Source organism: Rana temporaria, chromosome 13 (genome assembly GCF_905171775.1).
Source record: "Rana temporaria chromosome 13, aRanTem1.1, whole genome shotgun sequence".
NCBI lineage: Eukaryota > Metazoa > Chordata > Amphibia > Anura > Ranidae > Rana > Rana temporaria.
In genome coordinates, this window is record NC_053501.1 from 114,148,276 (window position 1) to 114,169,922 (window position 21,647).

At 45.1% G+C, this 21,647-nt stretch overlaps 2 protein-coding genes across 2 annotated transcripts in view; both read right to left on the bottom strand.

The window, feature by feature from the left end:
* Window positions 1–21,647, bottom strand: part of LOC120920242 (Fc receptor-like B) — a 31,031-nt gene that overhangs the window by 285 nt on the left and 9,099 nt on the right. Inside the window, exons 2-3 of the mRNA XM_040332207.1 lie at window positions 1,442–1,723; window positions 1,010–1,291 (exon numbers count right to left, since the gene is read on the bottom strand). Of these exons, the coding sequence (XP_040188141.1) occupies window positions 1,010–1,291; window positions 1,442–1,723 (564 nt within the window). The remainder of the gene's footprint in view (window positions 1–1,009; window positions 1,292–1,441; window positions 1,724–21,647) is intronic.
* LOC120920243 (low affinity immunoglobulin gamma Fc region receptor II-b-like) lies at window positions 11,346–20,823 on the bottom strand. The gene is made up of 3 exons (XM_040332208.1): window positions 20,717–20,823; window positions 19,448–19,468; window positions 11,346–11,797 (listed from the first exon to the last, which is right to left on the bottom strand). The coding sequence occupies exons 1-3, from the start codon at window positions 20,745–20,747 to the stop codon at window positions 11,529–11,531; spliced, it is 321 nt and encodes a 106-aa protein (XP_040188142.1). The 5' UTR covers window positions 20,748–20,823; the 3' UTR covers window positions 11,346–11,528.

Below are 21,647 nucleotides of genomic sequence, written 5' to 3' on the forward strand. Positions count from 1 at the left end.
GCGCCCACACCTGCAATAAACCATTGCTTCCCGGGCAGCCGTCCCTCCTGCCCACACCTTGTCCCGGCCCTGATGACATGAAAACAATTCTCACTCACTATTTAGTCCAGTATTTGCATGGAGATCTGCTTTCATGTGTGAGACAACCCCCCCAAGTGGCCTGAGGTCTAAGTACTACACCAGGCACCACACCAGAGGAAAAACGTCTTTCCACCAGCCAGTGACAGCGATCCCGACACTGACTACAAAGATTTTTTGAAGGAAATCACATTATACATTGATATTCCTCCACCAGATCTTCAACACGTTACACTTTAGAGGTGTGCAGGATGGAAAATTTTATTTTGACTGGCTGCTTCTCCTTCCTTGGCTGCTTAACACTCTCCATTTCCCAGAAGGTTACCACAAGATGTTTCCTTCATTCCACATTCCCATATGCCGCTGGATTTCCCAATGATCATACGGGTCCATTCACTAAACTAGCAACTCCGTTTACTGACATTACAGCTTCCCTTTGTACAGACAGGTCCAGCAGGCACATGGCAGTGCAAGAGAGTGATGAAGTATAGAGTTCCTCTATAACATATGGTGTGGAGTCTTTATGACTATGCTGAGGTGTCTCATACCTTTGTCTTGTAATAGTTCCCATCTAATGGTGATTGTCTCGTTCATGGTCCTGCCAAGGGGTGACCTTCTTTAGTAAGGCACTACATTCTCTGTGTGGGTCCCTCTCTATTCCAAGACCAACTTTAAAGGAAGGCCGTACAAGTCCCCCCCCCCCTCCCCATTCACATAAATATCCCGGGTACAGGAACTGCAACAGGCCAAACAGACACACCACGTCAATAACCGGCCACAATACCAGTAGCATATTATATATACAGTGCATCAATTGGCACCTGCCTACATGCCCACCGTGTATCTGGATATTTGGCTCAAAACAGTATGAATGTTTAATTTTAATCTACAATTGGATATAACTAATGTTGACTTATTTTTATATCCTCACCTTGTATCTGGATACGGAGCCCATCACTCATCTTCCTCACAGTGTCAGACGTCGTCCTCACTTCACAGGTATAATTCCCAGAATCCTCCAGCTGAGATGATGGCACTCTGTATGTATTGGATATAACGAATTCCCGCACAGTCCCTCCATCTCTGTAAAAGGCAAAGTGCAGCTCTGTGCCGCCTCTTAGTGGATCCAGTCTGGTGTCACATCTCACCGTCATCTCATCTAGTTCTGTTACGATGTATGAGGGCCCCTTAATTTGTGGAGGAGAGAAGAGCTCTGGAAGAAGAAAGGATGACAATGATTGGTCAGTATGAGTCCTATTCATTGAACATGTGACTGTCAGGGGATAAAGAAATAAAAAAAGTACAAACAGTAAGGATAATTTATGATTGGACCAAAGTCCTCCATGTAGGGTTATATGCTCACCATGTATCTGGATATGGATCCCATCACTCATCTTCCTCACAGTGTCAGACGTCGTCCTCACTTCACAGGTATAATTCCCAGAATCCTCCAGCTGAGATGACAGCACTCTGTATGTATTGGATATACCGAATCCCTGCACAGTCCCTCCATCTCTGTAGAAGGCAAAGTGCAGCTCCGTGCCGCCTCTGAGCGGATCCCGTCTGGTGTCACATCTCACCGTCATCTCATCTCCTACTATTACCCTGGACGGGGTCACTTTTATTTCCGGAGGAGAGAAGAGCTCTGGAGGAGGAAATTGATAGAAATGATAAATGATGGGAATATATTATTTATTCTCTAAATGACGACAATCACACAATGCTTTGCGGTGGACATGGGACAATTTACATGGAGGGGGGGGGGGGGAGGACATTAAAATTGGAGAGTACATAATGTGAGGCAGCGCTACATATAAACCAATCATCTTCCAGGTTCTATTGTCAAAGCTTAATTGAAGAAGCTGAAGTTAGAAGCTGATTGGCTCCCATCCACAGCTGCACCAGATTTTGCACTCTCCAGTTTTAGTAAATCAACCCCCATCGGTCTTTAGCTAAGTTGACCTGTTGTATCCACTACAGTAATACACGTTAATAGAGAACCCGGTATGCAGCTGGAGGGAGGAGTCTGGAGATGGCGCGGTCGGCGAGGAGGAGCAGCTAGATGGGATCCCCGCTCTCCAGCCATGCTCCGAAGCCACGCTGAATTGAGCCAGAGTTGGACCCTCCGCTCCCTCCGTTCCCTCCGCTTCCTCTACTAGGCGTGGGGGCCCCCCTCCCTCCTCCCTCCCTCCCCGGAACGTAGCTCCTGGCCGGTCGTTCGGAGCGGACCTGCAAGTTCTCCCCCGACGGCTTACCCGACACGTGGGCGGCTCCTCCGGGTCCCTTGTCTCTCCCGGCTGACAGCTGGCGGTGTTGCGGCGTTTCCCTCGTCCCCCCAGACTCTCCTGGCGGATAGGCAGCAGTGCTGCGCTGCTTCTCCCTGGTCTGCCCGGACCCCCGGAGCATACGAGCGGACGCGCTGTGGAGGCGCGACGTGCGGCCCCGGGAGGGGGGCTCGGGGGGGGGAAACTGACATACAGCGCAGGGAGGCTCTGTAGCTCCATAGCCCTGCAGCCCAGCGAAATGGAGCATCAATCCTAGACGAAGAGGACTAGGCTGCAGCAGGCTTCACCACTATCACCACTATCACAATAGCAGGCGGGGAAACAACTCAGAACACAAACAGCTGGTAAGCTCCCCTAAACAACAATGGACCGGTGAGTACACAATACGAATGCACTTCAACCATTGAAGTGGTGAGTACAAACTCCTTTCTAAAAAAAAATTTATAAGAAGTATTAAAAAGTAAAACATAAATGGGATGCTGCTCCCTGAGGAACTGATAAAAGGATGGGACTGTTGTGACAGCATGGAATAATGTGACATAAGAGACATGAGTTCAGCATTGCTAGTTTCTTTGTGTTCCTGAAAGGAGGTCGGTAACCCCATTGTTTCTCCTGTGGCCCCCTCTTGATACTTTCTCTCTTCGTATGGGGTTCAATATGTGAACAAGATACACTGAATTTTTACTGTACTATATTTGACAGACGGACACTGGAGTCAGATAGAAGAGTGGGGTCAGTATACATGTTAACGGCTCTGAATGGTTCTGAATACCTTTTTTTAAGGTTCAAGATAAAAAACAGAAATATTACAACAACTTTAAAATGCGATAAATGAATCATCAAAAGACATAACATAACGGTAAAAGTATCGGTAAAAGTATTATACGCATTGCGGGTAACCCGACCATAGAGCCAGGTAAACCCGTAGGAGAAGGTCCCCGAGATATACGGGCATTGGAGACGGGGAGGAGAGGGGAGTACACACCTATCACAAGCGCAAACGGATCTCCCTCGGAACCGTTCTAAAGTGACGTAGTTACAACACAGGGGCAAAGATGACCACAAGGGGAAAAATAGTGAAAGGCGGGGCAACCCCAAAGGTACCCCGTTTAAGTCAAAGCCCAGGCCCGATGTGTAAATTTGTGACCCATGTGATAAACGGCGACAACCAGCACATAGAAAAACCATCGATTGGCAGAACAGGCCAGGCAGAAAAGGAGAAGAAAAAAGATAAGAAAAAAGGGCCAGCTAATACCTTGGCTGACTCAGAAACATTTTCAGAATCACTCCTAGAGAGCAGAACAGATCAAGATAGGGAAACAGACAAAGAAATAGATCTAGAACGGAGAAATAAGGAAGAAACGCAGGATATGACACTTTTGCCAACAAAAAGGGAGATGGAAGGCATGTTCGCTGCGTTAGAAAGATCACTCAAAACGCAAATGGAAAAAATGGAGAAAAACATGGGGCATATATTGGAAAGAGTGGAAGAAGTGGAGAAAAAAGTTGACCATAATGTAATCTCATTTAAAAAACTAGAGGATGAAATAAAAGCATTAAAAATAAACCAACGAGAACAGGCGTATAAATTAGAAGATCAAGAGAACAGAGATAGAAGAAAGAATATAAGAATACGCGGTGTTCCAGAAACGACACAAGCCGAGGACCTCCCAGAAATAATAAGAAAAATCTGCAATCCAATATTAGAGAGAGAAACAACTTCCCCACTCAGAATAGAACGAGCACACAGAATAAGACGTCCTAGGGAGAGAGCACAGGATTACCCAAGGGACATTATTGTGCGTTTTGAAAGTTGGGAAGAGAAAAACCAGCTATGGAGAAAACTGAGAGGGAAGTCGCCGTTAGGATACGATCAACATAATATTCAAATTTATCAAGATCTGTCACAAGAGACGTTAAAACGAAGAAGAAGTTTAAAACCATTGCTAGGTGTTCTGCAGGAGCATGATATTCAGTATAACTGGGGATTTCCAGCGTGCCTAATAGGCAGGAAAAATGGTGTTTCGGCAAGACTGAGGTTTTTGGAGGAAATACCAGAATTTTGTCATAGTTTAGGCATCCCAATACCAAGAAATTATTAGCGTTGATCGGCCGGGGAGGAGGGGAATTGTGGGGGGGGGCTGTGGGGGGGGGGGAAATGGGGAGGGCCAACATAGTAAGCTATCGGAGTCGGACCGGGGAGAAGGGAGACCCAGAGAGTGCTTCTTCACCAGTTCCCTAGTATAGGGGGACAGGAGACCAGGCTAAAATAGAACTCCACCTCAGCCTGAGGAGCAAAAGAGCGCCAGGAGCGCCAAATAGAAAAAGCTCTAAAAATGACCAGAAGGTCAGGGATCGAACGGGGGGGGGGGAGGGGAGGAGAAAGCCCCAAAAGAAGAACAAGGGGGCAAGGTACAAATGGAAGGGAGGGGGGGGGGAGGGAGAAGGGAGGGGGGGGAGGAGATTGGGTGGGAAGGGAGAGGGGAAGATTAGAGAGGGGGGGAAAGGGATTCAGATCTGTGTGTCATGCAGTAGGAAAGAACATATATACCCAAGACAGAGGGGAAAAAAAAAAAAAAAAATATGACAAACATAAAGTTCTTAACATATAATGTAAGAGGTCTCAGTTGCCCCGAAAAAAGACATATGGTACTAAGAGAAATTGAAAGGTATTCCGCTGAAATAGTTTTCCTGCAAGAGACACACATAACGCTGGACTCTAATGTCAGATTGTATTCTCGGGCAGTTCCTAGTTGGTACTACGGGGACTCCCCAAAGAAGAGAGCAAAAGGGGTCGCCATAGGAATAGGGAAAAATATCTCCTTTACAGTGGAAGATAGGAAAGTAGACCCGGAAGGTCGTTATTTGTTTCTAAAAGGAGTACTCCAAGGGAAAAAATACACGTTAGCAAATATTTACTGCCCAAACAGCCAACCGCATAAATATCTGAGGGGGATTTTGAATGCCTTAATGGACTTTAAAGTAGGACATGTAATACTAGCAGGAGATTTCAATCTCTCAATGGACTATCAACTGGATAGTACATCCGGGGCTCAGAGGCGAAATATTAAACAGCTTAGAATATTAAGAAAAAAAATGCATAGCTACTGTTTAATAGATCCCTGGAGGATTACATATCCAAATAAAAGAGACTACACTTACTATTCCTCCGTGCACGGAACATACTCAAGATTGGACTATATATTGGTAGACCATGAGTTATTGGAAGAGGTAGTAGATACTTCGATAGGGGTATCTACAATCTCAGATCATGCTCCTGTAATTGCGGAAATTAGATTCAAAGAAATAGAGCAAAGAAAAGGATCATGGAACCTGAATGAAGAACTTATAGAGGATATAGAGGTAAACAACACAGTGAGAACGGAATTGGATCAATATTTCACCCTTAATAACACACCTGAAGTAAGGGTAGCTACCGTTTGGGAGGCCCATAAGGCATACATTAGAGGGAAATTAATCTCAATAGGAGCAGGGAAAAAAAAGATAAGGAAATTTAACATGAAAAAATTAACAACTGAGCTATTTGAACTGGAGCAGATGCATAAAGAACGAGGAGAAAATGAAATATATCATGAAATTATTGTAAAGAGGACCCAGCTTAGAGATCTGATGAAGGTTGAAACAAGAGACATATTCAAAAATGTTAGAAAGGAGAGATATAAATGGGGGAACAAACCAGGAAAACATTTAGCCAAAATATCCAGGGAAAAAAAAAAAAAAAACTACATCGAAAAAATAAAGAATCAAGACGGCCTTATGAAATATAAGACGTCTGAAATAGCGGAATCCTTTCGGACTTTTTATAGCTCACTATATTCAATAAGAACTAAGGAAACACAAGAGCAAGAAAAGATGAGAAAAAGAAAAATCAGGGAATACTTAGAAGAAGCGAAATTACCTCAAATTTCTCAAAATGACATTGAATCCCTAGAGGCCCCAATAACTCAAGAAGAGGTACATAGAGCCTTCAGGGAAACCCCGAGCGGGAAAAGTCCAGGCCCCGACGGCTTGCCGATTAAATATTATAAAACATTTAGCGAACTCCTGGTTCCAGAGATATGTAACTATTTTAACAAAATAGGAGAGGAAGAAGAAATAAGAAAAGAATCTCTTTTGGCAAATATTTCTATTATCCCTAAAACGGGAAAAGATGGAACGTTGTGTTCCTCCTACCGTCCAATAGCACTGTTAAACGCAGACCTGAAAGTATACGCGAAAATATTAGCAACCAGGATAAAAGGTTTAATGCCGCAATTAATAAACTCAGATCAGACGGGCTTTGTAGCAGGCAGAGAAGGAAGAGACAATAGTATAAGGACCCTGTTACTGTTACAACAAGACCCAAAAAAGAAACCCCCAGTCGTACTCATGTCCTTAGATGCCGAAAAAGCATTTGACAGAGTCGACTGGGGGTTTATGATGGAAACTTTACAAAAAATAGGCATGGGCCCAAGGTTCATGAAATGGGTAAAGAACCTGTACAGCTACCCGACGGCAAGGGTGAAGGTCAATGGGAGTGTGTCATCTGTGTTCAACATGGAAAACGGAACCAGACAGGGGTGCCCGCTCTCACCTCTCCTATATGTAATAGCTTTGGAACCGTTGTTAGCAAAAATCCGGGAAAACCCGGGGATAGGAGGGGTGAGAGTGGGAGATGAAGAACACAAGGTGGCGGCGTATGCGGATGACATACTTCTATATCTGACCAAACCTAGAGTATCTCTCCCTAATGTTATAAAGGAAATAAAAAGATATGGAGAACTTTCAAATTTTAAAATAAACCCGATAAAAACGGTAATCTTGAATCTGGGGATAGAAAAAAAAGAAGCAGAAGAACTACAGAAAGAGTATCCATTTACATGGGAAAAAGAAGCTATAACGTACTTGGGTATAAAAATTACATCTAAAGTTGAAAAACTCTACTCGGCCAACTTTGTCCCCTTAATCAATGACATTAACCATGACCTGAAAAACCTAGCAAAAAAACATATCTCCTGGATAGGCAAGATTAATGCGTTTAAAATGATGATTTTACCAAAGATAACATACAAACTTCAAATGCTCCCAATAAAAATACCGCAAAGCTTCTTTAAAGTAATTAAAACAGTAATTTTGAAATATTTATGGGCAGGTAAAAAGGCTAGATTAAGCTATTCATTGTTGAGCTTGAAAAAAAAAGGAGGGGGGTTGGGGCTCCCCGATATAAAAAGATATTATTTTGCTGTAAATTTAGCTAGGATGGTAGAATGGACAAACGCACATACACAAAAAAAATGGGTACGTATGGAAGAAAAATTAAGTGGGACACTATTAAGTAGAAATGTATGGATACCACCGAAAATGAGGGAATTTAGCACGAACACACACAACATAACAAGGAACGTATTTAGGATATGGGACACAATATTGAGACGGGAAAAATGGGAGTATAACTCTCCATTAATCCCATTAGCAGGCACAAATTTTTTTCCACCAGGTAACGGAACACGTTTTGGAAAACACTTAGGGGAGAAAAAATTAAAAGATATTGTTACACGGGGAAAAATTAAACTTAGACAAGAGATAAAAATAGGGGAAGGGGAACAAAGCATGAGTGAATGGGAGTATATGCAGTTAAAACATTTTGTGAGCACACTACCACAACCAATTAGGGAAGACAAGACACTATATCCAATAGAAAAAATATGCAGCATGGACAAGCCCCTGATACACGGTATATCAAAGGTATACGGGATACTAACAGAACTCGAGGCCCAGGAAGCATTGCCCTTTTTAGAAAAATGGGAAAGCGACATTGGTAAAAAAATTGATAAAACACAAATGATAGGTGCAGTATATAACCATGCCGCGGACATTACCACCATAGAAGCAAATTATAAATGTATGGTGCGATGGCACATGACCCCATCAAGAATGAATAAGATCCACCCTAGAAATTCAGAGCTATGTTGGAGAAACTGTAAACAAAAAGGAACAACGCTACATATATGGTGGGACTGCCCGAGAATGCAGGAATATTGGAAAGAAATCTTGAAATATATCGCAGAAATAACAGGAGAGACGATTATATGTAGCCCGCTGACCTGTTTGTTTCACGGAACTGAAAAAACCAAAAAACAATATGGAACAACTCTGGTCCCAGTGTTGTTAAACGCAGCTAAGGCTCTGATCCCCAAAAATTGGTTACACCCAAAGAGGCCATCAATTAAAGAGTGGATAGAAAGGGTGGAATATATAGAAGAGATGGAGTATCTTGCCTGCAGAGAGTTAGGAGAAGAGGACAGAAACAGGATGGTTTGGGAAAAGTGGAAAGTGTTCAAATCCACAGAAAAGTTCGTCCAGGGAACGACAGAAGCAGAAAGATGAAAAACCACAAAGAAGATTGCATGGCACACAGATCCGGGGGGGGGGGGGGAAGGAAAAGGGGGGGAGGAAAAGGGGGGGAAAAAAAAAAAAAAAATAGAGAACCCGGTATGGACACAAGTCATTTATTCTACCTGTATATATATATCTGGATGGTGAGCGGTAAACCGAGACTCTGGAGGAAACCAACACAATCATCAAACTTCAACCGGTCACTGTCCTGAGTGATAACTGGGCTCAGAGCTCCAGTGCTGCAAGGGAGTCCCCCTCTATAGAGAATTAAAGTGGTTGTAGACCCTTCAATATACCCAGTGAAGCGAATGGCCTCAGGCGATACACAGAGATTAAACAAATCCTATATAAGTTGTACCTGTTTATTTGCACTTTTCTCTTCTCTACATCCATTCAAAGTGTTGAATTTATGAAGCTTTAACAGCTGTCCAAAAAAGGGAGATGGGAGCTGAAGTGACATCAGGGAGGAGAGCTCTGTGAGCTGATTGGAGGGAAGGAACACATCTCCTCCACACAGGAACAGAGCTGAGGCTGTCAACCAGCTAAAAGCTCCTCTCCTGTCGGGGAGAAGATTTGTGCTGGAAGCGGGGATTTGGGGGAGAATTTTTACTAGGAGTGGGGTATTGGGGGAGAACCTACACTAGGAGTGGGGATTTAGGGGGAGGATTTAAGCTAGGAGGAGGGATTTGGGGGAGAAAATTTGTGCTAGGAGGGGGGCTTTGGGGGGAGTATTTGTGCTGGAAGTGGGATTGTTGGGGGAGAATTTTTGGGGGATTTGGTGAGAGGGTTTGTGGGAGAGGATTTTTGCTAGGAGGGGAGATTTGAGGGACAACCTACACTAGGAGGGGGGCTTTGGAGGGAGGGTTTAGGCTAGGAGGGAGTTTTTGAGGGAGAGGAATTGTGGTAGGAGGAGGGATTTGGGGGAGAGGATTTGTGCTAGGAGGGGGAATTTGGGGGAGAGGATTTGTGCTAGGAGGGGGTATTTTGGGGAGAGGATTTGTGCTAGGAGGGGGAATTTGGGGAAAGGATTTGTGCTAGGAGGGGGTATTTTGGGGGAGAGGATTTCTGCTAGGAGGGCGAATTCGGGGGAGAGGGTTTGTGCTAGGAGGGGGAATTTGGGGGAGAGGATTTTTACTAGGAGGGGGAATTAGGGAGAGATGATTTGTGCTAGGAGGGGGGATTTGGGGGAGAGAATTTGTGCTAGGAGGGGAGATTTGAGGGACAACCTACACTAGGAGGGGGGCTTTGGAGGGAGGGCTTATGCTAGAAGGAGGGATTTAGGGTGAGGATTTGTACTAGGAGTGAGATTGCCTTCCAGGTATAAAAAAAATAAAATAAACACGCCCCGCGGTTTACTAACATTTTAAATCTCTTCTTTTTATTTCTGCAACAAAGTCACTTTAACCACTTAACCCCCGGACCATATTGCTGGTCAAAGACCAGAGCACTTTTTGCGATTCGGGACTGCGACGCTTTAACTGACAATTGCGCGGTCGTGCGACGTGGCTCCCAAACAAAATTGGCGTCCTTTTTTTCCCACAAATAGAGCTTTCTTTTGGTGGTATTTGATCACCTCTGCGGTTTTTAGTTTTTGCGCTATAAACAAAAATAGAGCGACAATTTTGAAAAAAATGAATATTTTTTACTTTTTGCTGTAATAAATATCCCCCAAAAATATATAAAAAAACTTTTTTTTTCCTTAGTTTAGGCCAATACGTATTCTTCTACATATTTTTTGTTAAAAAAAAATCGCGATAAGCGTTTATTGATTGGTTTGCGCAAAAGTTATAGCGTTTACAAAATAGGGGGTATTTTTATGGCATTTTTATTAATATAATTTTTTTACTAGTAATGGCGGCGATCAGCGATTTTTTTTCGGTACGGCGACATTATGGCGGACACTTCGGACACTTTTGACACATTTTTGGGACCATTGCCATTTTTATAGCGATCAGTGCTATAAAAATGCATTGGATTACTATAAAAATGCCACTGGCAGTGAAGGGGTTAACACTAGGGGGCGGGGAAGGGGTTAAGTATGTCCCTGTGTGTTATCTTACTGTGGGGGGGGGGGGGTGGCCTCACTAGGGGAAACACTGATCCTCTGTTTATACATTGTATGAACAGAAGATCGGTATTTCCCCCCCTGACAGGACCGGGAGCTGTGTGTTTACACACACAGCTCCCGGTCCCCGCTCTGTACCGAGCAATCGCGGGTGCCCGGCGGCGATCGAGCCCGCACGGGAGTCGGGGGCGAGCGGACGTATAGCTACGGGTTCTCGCCCAGGAGAGCCGACCTGCCGCCGTATAATGACGGTGGCTGGTCGGCTAGTGGTTAAAGATGATATTTTTGTCTGAATTCTCCTTCCTCTGGATCCACCAATATCTCTAAGGATAAAGATTTATATAAAACATTCATTTACCTTTCACAGAGATAAAGGAGACATCTGAGAACTCCATCCCATTTGAAATATCAGAATAGTATATGTGTTTAGTACATTTGTAGAGTCCAGACTGACTCCTCGTTATATTAGGAATATGGAATGTGGAGTCAGATTCTGATGGTTTTATCTCCTGATCATCCTTGTAGAATTTTGTGTTTATTGCATTAAAATATCTCCAATGATGACATCTCAGAGTCAGGGGGTCTCCTTCATAGATGGCAGATGGGGGTCTCTGCAGGATGATAAGATCTGAAATGTAATAAAATGATACTTTATGTTGTTCTATTCACACCCAACAATCTGTAATGATGGAGATGAGATGAGATCACTCACTTATTGTAACATTTAGGAAGACGGGATCACTGATATCACCACCGATGGTCTGACACTGGTAATCTCCTCTGTCCTGATGTACTGAAGATATGAAGATATGAAGACTCTGTTGATCTCCTGGTATTGGTCTCTTATCTTTGTACCAGTGATAGGTCCGGGGCTCCTCAGTAGACGGCACATCACACGTTAGAGTCACATCGTCATTATATAATATATTCCCCCAGTTGGGTGTGAAGGTCACCACAGGTTTGATGGCCCCTCCTATAGAAGAAAATAGATCACACAGAACACATAGAGAGCACAGTGTGCAGCAAAACACAGAGAGGTGATCACATCTTGTATGAGAAAAATACATTCTCTATAGAAATGGGAATGTTTGTAGTCCTGAGAACAGAGATTTTCCCTCACGTTGGTAAATCTTTGTTTTCAACAATGAAAACTTCTGTCCTTAAAGCGGTGGTTCCCCCTTAAAAACAACTTTTTTTTATTCCACTGCCCCCCCACATTCCATCACGATTAAGGCTATTATTTTTTTTTTCCTGCTGTACATACCTTAGTACAGCATCTTCACCCGTGCATCCGGGTTGCGAGTCCCGCGGGAGTGGGCGTTCCTCTCATGCTGTTGATTGACGTTTTGCTCAAAAACGAGCTCCCCCCTGTCGCGTAAGCCGCGTCACGGTTGGCGAAAGGAGCCGAACGGCGAGTCGGCGCTATACTGCGCATGCGCATCGCCGTTCGGCTCCTTTCGCCAATCGTGACGCGGCTTACGCGACGGGGGGAGAGCTTGTTTTTGGGCAAAACGTCAATCAACATCATGTGAGGAACGCCCACTCCCGCGGGACTCGCAACCCGGATGCACGGGTGAAGATGCTGTACTAAGGTATGTATGGGAACCACCGCTTTAACTACTTCAGCCCAGAAAAATTGGCTGCCCAATGACCGGGCCATTTTTTGCGATTCGGCACTGCGTCGCTTTAACTGACAATTGCGCGGTCGTGTGACATGGCTCCCAAACAAAATTGACGTCCTTTTTTTTTCCCACAAATAGAGCTTTCTTTTGGTGAAAACCATTCTCCTTACAGTGATAATAAATTGCACCTTCAGATATTTTTTATTTTTTCCATCTATTAAATCTTCTTCCCTTGTTGTTGTTTTTTTATCTTTGGATAGTAAAAGATTTTTTTTCTGCCAGGAAATCCCTCATACAGCCCACTTCCTGTTTCCTGTCTGGCCATTAGCCTAGGCTTATGACATCATGCTCAGATCTCTCTCTCACTCTCCTGAGAGTTTGCCAGGAAGGGAGGAGTCACAAGACAAACAATAAGAGCCGCAGAGCTGGAGGTGTTGCCTCTGTGTGTCTGTGTAAATCCAGGAAGTGAACAGGCAGCAGCTCCAGCTGCCCACAGTTAAAATGGCTGCAGCCGGACTCAGTGGAAGGAGATTTCTGCAGTATATTTGGCAAAGTACAGAATCACAGTATATATAAAATAATATGCAAAGTGATTGGAGGGAAGCTTCAGAATGGCAAAGATGTTTTTATTACAAATTATGTGAGCAGACTGTGCTTCCTCTTTAAAGGCAGACTTTTTTTAAAGCAACGAAAATGTTATACATACCTACTCTGTGTAATATTTTTTCACACAGCAGTCCCGATTCTCCTCTTCTCAGGTCCCACCTAGGCACTCCTGGCCCCTCCCTCCTGCCGAATGCCCCCTGAGCAGGCTCGCTCCCAAGCCGCTGTTCTGTGTCCATTCACACACGTAGCACAGCTGTACCCCACCCCCATTCTCTTCTCATTGGCTCATTGGCTGTGACTGACAATAACAGGAGCCAATGGCTCAGCCAATGAGGAGGAAGAGACCAGGGAGAGCAGCTGTTCTCATGTACATCGCTGGATCCAATAGAGCTCAGGTAAGTATTGGAGGTCTGGGGAGGGGGGGGGCTTTATTGCACACTGAAGATTTTCTAACTTGATGCATAGAAGACATGAAGGTAAAAAAAAACTCAAAGGGTTAACTTTCCCTGCCTGAGACATTTTTGCACAAATGTATAAAAAAATAATTTTACGCCTGAAGATTTTTTAAAACCCCCCAAACATGATATATTTTCTGAAAGCAGAGATCCTGAAGAATAAAATGGTGGTAGTTTCATGTTTTATGTCATAATCTTAAATCTTAGCATAAGCAATTTATTACCCAATTTTTGGCAAAATACAAAAGATGAGGTTGCACCGAGTAAAGATAGATACCCAACCTCTCAAACCTTACCCCAACATTTCCTATTCTTCATATGTGTGAGATCCCTGGTGTTCCTGCCAGTCCCTCTGCTTTCCTATTACTAAGCATTAAGAAGGAGAGCCCACCATGGTCAGTTTTCTAGCTGTACTGGAAACTCAACCTGCTTCTCCAATGATCAGACTTGTGGTGACATGCCCCACCTTCCCAGCCATTTACTGGGAAGATCAATGTGCTGCTGTTTCTTCTCCCCCAGCTCTCTGAGCTCCTTATACAGCTGAGAAAAGAAGGAATGCGATCAATTATAAAAAAGAGGAAAGAGCATATAATGTTTTTTTATATCTATACACAAATGTTCTTCCTTTTATTTATAATTTAAACTGAATGGTTTGTTGGGTGAGGATTTACATATACATGAATACTGCATACGCCTGTGAAATGGCCAGAGACATCAGTGACAAACTTTGGTGGCCCTTTAAAAGCCCCTACAGGTGATTGGTTTACGGCCCGCGGACCGGTAATAAATGGCCCGCAGGCAGGGCGGGTGCCGCGGAAGTGTAGATCGAGGTGCATGAAGAGTAGCGCAGGAAGCGTCTGTCAGAGGTTCACTTGTCTCTCATGTCACGCTGCTACTCCCCGGCGGCCCCTCCTCTCTTCTCGTCCATCCCTATTTGCTTGTGACATCATCTGGGATGGACGAGAAGAGAGGGGGGGCCGCCGGGGAGTAGCAGCGTGACATGAGACAAGTGAACTTATGACAGACGCTTCCTGCACTGCTCTGCATCTGAAGAAAACAGCAAGTAAACGCTGACCTTGTGCCCTGATGTGCTCTCATGTGCCCTGATGTGCTCTCATGAGCCCTGACGTGCTCTCATGAGCCCTGACGTGCTCTCATGTGCCCTGATTGTGCCCTGATGTGCCCTGATGTGCTCTCATGTGCCCTGATGTGCTCTCATGTGCCCTGATGTGCTCTGATTGTGCCCCATGTACCCTCATGTGCCCTGATGTGCCATGTGCCCCATGTACCCTGATGTGCCATGTGCCCCATGTACCCTGATGTGCCTCATGTACCCTGATGTGCTGGGCTCTGTACATCAGGGTACCCTGTGCCCTGTACCCTGATGTGTCATGTGCCCTGTACTGATGTGCTGTGCCTGATGTGCTCTCATGTGCCCTAATTGTGCCCTGATATGCCCCATGTGCCCTGATTGTGCTCTGATTGTGGCCCATGTACCCTGATGTGTGCCATATACCCTGATTTGCTGGGCTTTGTACCCTGATGTGCTGTTTTATGTGCCCTGTACACTGATGTGCCATGTGCCCTGTCCTGATGTGATGTGCTCTGGTGTGGCCTGTTGTGCTGTACCCTGATGTGCCATGTGCCTTGTCCTGATATGTCCTGATGTGCCGTGCCCTGTACCCGGATGTGGCCTGTTGTGCTGTACCCCTATGTGCTGTGCTCTGATGTGCCCTGTACCCTGTTGTGCTCTGATGTGCTGTGCCCTGATGTGCTGTGACATGTGCCCTGATGTGCTGTGCCATGTGCCCTGATTTGCTGGACTCTGTGCCTTGATGTGCTGTACCCTGATGTGCTGTGCCCTGTACCCTGATGTGCTGTGCCCTGATGTGCTGGGCTCTGAGCCTTGATGTGCTGTGCCATGATGGTGAGTGGTCAGAGTGTAGTGGTCTGTCGGCATTGTAGTGGTCTGTTGGCAGTGTAGTGGTCTGTCAGCAGTGTAGTGGTCTGTCGGCAGTGTAGTGGTCTGTCGGCAGTGTGCAGTGTAGTGGTCAGTGTGCAGTGGTCCGTGTGTAGTGGTCCGTGTACAGTGCAGTGGTCAGGGATAATAATGTGTTTGCTGACACCAATACAAGGGGTTAATAATGCATCTGCTGACACCAGTGCTGGGGGTTAATAATGTGTCCGCTGACACCAGTGCTGGGGGTTAATAATATGTTCCCTGACACCAGTACTGTTTTTGAAGTTTGAAAGTTTGCATGTAGCCCCCCATGGGATATGAAAACTTGTCTTTCGGCCCTCAGGTAATTTGAGTTTGAGACCCCTGGTTTAGAGGTAACCATGAATAATGTGATTCAAATAGAAATGGCGCCAACCCCAAAAGGCCTAAGTGAATAATGGGACAGCTGCCCCTTTAAGTGAATGTGTCACTAAAACAATGAGAGTGAATAGGTAAAGTAAGGCGCTAATCCCTTTATGGCCAAAAAAAACAATCAATATTTGTGCTAAACATCTACCTTAGATGGATCAACCAAATGTAAAAAATATAAATGTTTTCCAGCAGTGTGAAACTCAGAGACTCGTCGTGTGTTCCACCTCACCCGGATGTGACGTCACCTCCTAACCCTAACAATAGGTGGCGTTACATCCGGTTGAGGTGGAGTCTCTGGAGAGGACGGGGGAGCGGTTTCTTTACACACATAGAGGATGATTGAGCCGGTCTAATCAGGTCATGTACTTTGCAAAGATCTCCCCCAACTCTTCCCGTCTTCCCTCCATTTGGGTGACATTTGGTGTTCATTTAGAAACCCTCCGAAGTGCAACCATCAAAAACCGGCTCCCATTCAGTTCAATGCTTTCAAAAAATATATCCTAAAAATTTGAACTTTGAAAGTTTCAATAAAATTTTTACCTAAATTCAAATCTCAGCACAACGGGTCTTTCCAGCAAGTATTTGTGTGATTAATTTAAGTAAATATAATTACAATTTAATCTCGGTTGTGTGCAAATGTAGATATCCCGCACTTTTAGAATAATCTTCTACCCCTGCATTAATGAAAAGCTATTGACAAAATTATAATCAATGATCCAAACCCCTTCTTTCTCAGAAAACTTTGGGCCAAATTCTCAAAAAGTCTGCGTAACTTAAATTTCAGCAGTTAAGTTACACTGACTTAAAATTTCTACCTAAGTGCCCGATCGTCAAAGCACTTAGGTAGAAATTTCAGGCCGTGTAACTTAAGTGCCGCCGTCGTAAGGCGGTCCTCCTCTCCTGGGGGCGTTTAAAATTTAAATGAGGCGCGCTCCCGCGCCGGCCGTACTGCGCATGCGTGTGACGTCATTTTCCCGACGTGCAGCGCGCGAACGTAATTAACGCCGGGCGGCTTTGAGAATTTCGACGGGACACTAAAGTTGCGACGGGTGAAAAAAAAAGACGCGCCGGGAAAACAAATAATTAAAAAAAAAAATGACAGCGTCGCTCAGCATGCATTCCTGAGAGGGAGAACTCCATGCCAATTTTTAAAGGAAAAAAACGGCATGGGTTCCCCCCCCAGGAGCATACCAGGCCCTTAGGTCTGGTATGGGTTGTAAGGAGACCCCCCCACGCCGAAAAATTGACGTAGGGGGTCCCCCTACAATCCATACCAGACCCGTATCCAAAGCACGCTACCCGGCCGGTCAGGAATGGGAGTGGGGACGAGCGAGCGTCCCCCCCCTCCTGAGCCGTGCCAGGCCGCATGCCCTCAACATGGGGGGGTTGGGTGCTCTGGGGCAGGGGGGCGCACTGCGGGCCCCCCCACCTCAGAGCACCCTGTCCCCATGTTGATGAGGACAGGACCTCTTCCCGACAACCCTTGCCATTGGTTGTCGGGGTCTGCGGGCGGGGGGCTTATCGGAATCTGGGAGTCCCCTTTAATAAGGGGGTCCCCAGATACCGGCCCCCCACCCTAAGTGAATGGATATGGGGTACATCGTACCCCTATCCATTCACCTGGAGGCAAAAAGTAAAAGTTAGTAAACACACAACACAAGGCTTTTTAAAATAATTTATTATTCTGCTCCGGATGCCCCCCCTGTCTTCGTTATTAGCTCAATTACCAGGGGGGCTTCTTCTTCCACTCTCCGGGGGTCTTCTCCGCTCTCCGGGGGGGGTTCTCCGGACTCCGGGGGTCTTCTTCCATCTTCTCCCCTCTTCCGCTGTTGACTCGGCGAACCCCGGTTCTTCTGCAGCTCTCCGGTGCCTTCTTCTTCAGCGCTGGCTGCCTGCTATGTTTGTGTGTTAGGTCAATTAGTAACAGGCAGCCGGCGCGGTCTTCTGTGACGTCAGGGTCTTCTGTTCTTCTCTTCCCTTCTTCCGATGTTGCCTCGTCGCCTGTTGTCGCTGTAATGATGGAAGCGCGCCTTGCATCCCATTTATATAGGCATCACCGTCCCATCATGCTCCGGTAGGTACCCACGTGGTGGGTGCCTACCCACGTGCACCCACCACGTGGGTACCTGCCGGAGCATGATGGGACGGTGATGCCTATATAAATGGGATGCAAGGCGCGCTTCCATCATTACAGCGACAACAGGCGACGAGTCAACATCGGAAGAGGGGAGAAGAACAGAAGACCCTGACGTCACAGAAGACCGCGCCGGCTGCCTGTTACTAATTGAGCTAACACACAAACATAGCAGGCAGCCAGCGCTGAAGAAGAAGGCACCGGAGAGCTGCAGAAGAACCGGGGTTCGCCGAGTCAAGAGCGGAAGAGGGGAGAAGATGGAAGAAGCCCCCCGGAGTCCGGAGAAGCCCCCCCCGGAGAGCGGAAGAAGAAACCCCCCCGGAGAGCGGAGAAGACCCCCGGAGAGTGGAAGAAGAAGCCCCCCCTGGTAATTGAGCTAATAACGAAGACAGGGGGGGCATCCGGAGCAGAATAATAAATTATTTTAAAAAGCCTTGTGTTGTGTGTTTACTAACTTTTACTTTTTGCCTCCAGGTGAATGGATAGGGGTACGATGTACCCCATATCCATTCACTTAGGGTGGGGGGCCGGTATCTGGGGGCCCCCTTATTAAAGGGGACTCCCAGATTCCGATAAGCCCCCGCCCGCAGACCCCGACAACCAATGGCAAGGGTTGTCGGGAAGAGGTCCTGTCCTCATCGACATGGGGACAGGGTGCTCTGGGGTGGGGGGGCCCGCAGTGCGCCCCCCTGCCCCAGAGCACCCAACCCCCCCATGTTGAGGGCATGCGGCCTGGCACGGCTCAGGAGGGGGGGGGACGCTCGCTCGTCCCCCACTCCATTCCTGGCCGGCCGGGTAGCGTGCTTTGGATACGGGTCTGGTATGGATTGTAGGGGGACCCCCTACGTCGAATTTTCGGCGGAGGGGGGTCTCCTTACAACCCATACCAGACCTAAGGGCCTGGTATGCTCCTGGGGGGGGAACCCATGGCGGTTTTGAATTTAAAAATTGCCGTGGAGTTCTCCCTCGGGAATGCATACCAAATGCCGTCGCTTGAATGGGCCTTTACAATGTGTGACTAACTTTCCACATTATAAATCCAGCCCTAGTTTTGCGCAGGCAAATTCGGAACTTACGCAGAAATCACAGTGATGAAATGCTTTGAAAATCTGCTTAAGTCCTCATTTGCATACGCAAAGCTGCATTTCAATGAGAAATGCCCCCAGTGGCGGATGCGGTACTGCATCCTAAAATCTGACCGTGTAAGTGTCTTACACATGTCAGATTTTCTGCCTAACTTTGGAAAAAGCCTTTTGAGAATCGTTTCCAAAGTTAGGCACAGGGATACGCAGGCTGAACAGCAGTTAAGTCTGCGTATCTCTTTTGAGAATCAGGCCCTTTAAGACCAAAATTGTAAAAGAAAAAAATAATTTTACATTTTTTTGTAGTATTTATGTGTTTATGATATATTATTCAGTGTCAGCTCTGTACTCACCAGATTCTCCCACGTTCAAAGCTGAAAAGCCAAAATGCACTTTTTAGAAAATGTTATGTACAATACAGTAAAACAAATCTAATGCATTCCAATCATTTTTCCTTCCTTTCATATCCAGTTAGAAATTATACATTTTCTTTATAACAAAAATGTTAGAATCACGATGGAACTGACGCTCTCTTAGGTGACAAGCTGTGGTTGAGTTAAGCAATCAGACTTTACCACTCCTCCAACGTGTAGCCATCAATTGTCCTGATATTCCCCCCGTCACCCCCCTTACACAACAAATGGACGAGTTCATTTACCCATCAGATCTTCCATGCATTCATAAAAATCAACTTACAGACACACTTCTATTATGCTTTATGTAACCACCAGCCACACCCAACACCACTTTTATGAACTTATTTTAATCAGCAACCAGACCGTTCCCATTCCTCCTTCTGCAGTTCCAGTCAACCAGACCTGAACTATGTATCCACCAGATCCCCCTTTACTAAACTAGACATCTTCATTTAACTCCCTCATGGAGAGATCAGACCCTCTACCCACCCCGAGTTGTATAAGTCGGGTGGAGATACAATTCTGGGATCTAATTGGATAGAAGATATAACTTAGGACAATATTTGAATCACATGAGACAAGGGGCACTCAGCACTAGAAACATGATATGTACCCCGGTACCCAACCCTAGCATTGCCCCAACCTTTGACTGCATTTTTCTCCTTACAGATGACATCCAGCTATCTTCATCATTGACTCTTACAATTAAAACAAAGCTCTTCTGAAAATCACATTCCTGGTTCTGACTTATCTAGATTAATGTGAACCTTCCAGCCTGTGTGACAAGACCATGAACACAGCTTACAATCAATGATAATAACAGCGCAAGTCAAGAAATGTTCTGCTTAGATGTCTTCTGTATCTCCTTTCTATAATGTGCAATCCACCATCACTGAGAATGGATACTAATTAACAACTAATTAACATAATGTACCGTAAGTATTTCTCATGGAACAAGACAGCGCATACAATTGAATAGTAAATATGATGGAAAAATAAAAAGAAGAAGAAGAAGAGAAAGAAAAAGAAGAGAGGTTATCATACAACAGATACAAATATAATAAGTGTGTTTTACATAGAACTTCCAACAGGTTGAGTTGTTTTATGTTTTACACGATCTCAAAGGAAAGACACCGATACTTTGATGCTTGCAATAAAATAATAGATCCTAAAAATAAAAAGAAGAATAAAAATCATTGTACTTACATAGAAACACGATGGCGAGAAAGACAGACATGGTAGCCGAGACTTGGAAGTTGTGACTGTCTTTCAGAGAAGCAGAAGTTATGAGCGTCTTCTCACTTCCTGAACTTTATTATAGACATTTCACCAGACTTAACACCAATGTGGTGAGAATGCAGAAAGAGGAATAATCTGTGATAGCCAATCAGATCTCAGTTCTGCCTTATCTGATATGATATTCTAGACAAAAAACTCATATGACATTTTAGGGTGGGTAATGCTGGTCTTGTGCTCAGGTTTACTGGTCTAGCTGAATTATATTATTATTATTATTATTATTATTATTATTATTATTATACAGGATTTATATAGCACCAACAGTTTACACAGCGCTTTATTATATGATGGTAGGGAACTTGTTTGGAGTCCAGTGTTGTCATTATGGGAAGGTATGGTTTCCATTGCTATCTCACTGAATAGTACACTAAGGTGTCACCATCAGGCACTTCTCTGGGGTAGATGTACCAATAAGAATTGTAAACTCAGGTTACACCCAAGGGGCAATCTATTGGTGATGATGTACAAATAAGAATAGAAACAGGTGCTCTTTTGGGGTAGATGTAACAATAAGAATTGTAAATGTAGGATACAACCTATAGGCAATCCTTTGGGGTAGATGTACTGATAGGAATGGTAAACTTAGATTACTGGGGTAGATGTACCAATAAGAATAGAAACAGGTGCACCTCTGGGGTAGATAAACCTGTAAGAATTGTAAACGTAGGTTACAACCTTCAGGAACTCCTATGGGGTAGATGTACCGATAGGAATACCCTTTTTTTTTTTTAGCAAATTCAATGGGGTTGATTTACTAAAGGCAAATCCACTTTGCACTACAAGTGTACTTTGAAGTGCAGTCTCTTTAGATCTGAGGGGAAGATCTGAAATGAGGGGA

Coding starts and splice junctions, on each gene's coding strand:
- LOC120920243 (XM_040332208.1), bottom strand. CDS start 20,747: ATGTCTGTCTTTCTCGCCATCGTGTTTCTAT. Junction 19,469..20,716: donor TCTCGCCATCGTGTTTCTAT/GTAAGTACAATG, acceptor TTGGCTTTTCAG/CTTTGAACGTGGGAGAATCT. Junction 11,798..19,447: donor TTTGAACGTGGGAGAATCTG/GTGAGTACAGAG, acceptor TTTCTTCTATAG/GAGGGGCCATCAAACCTGTG.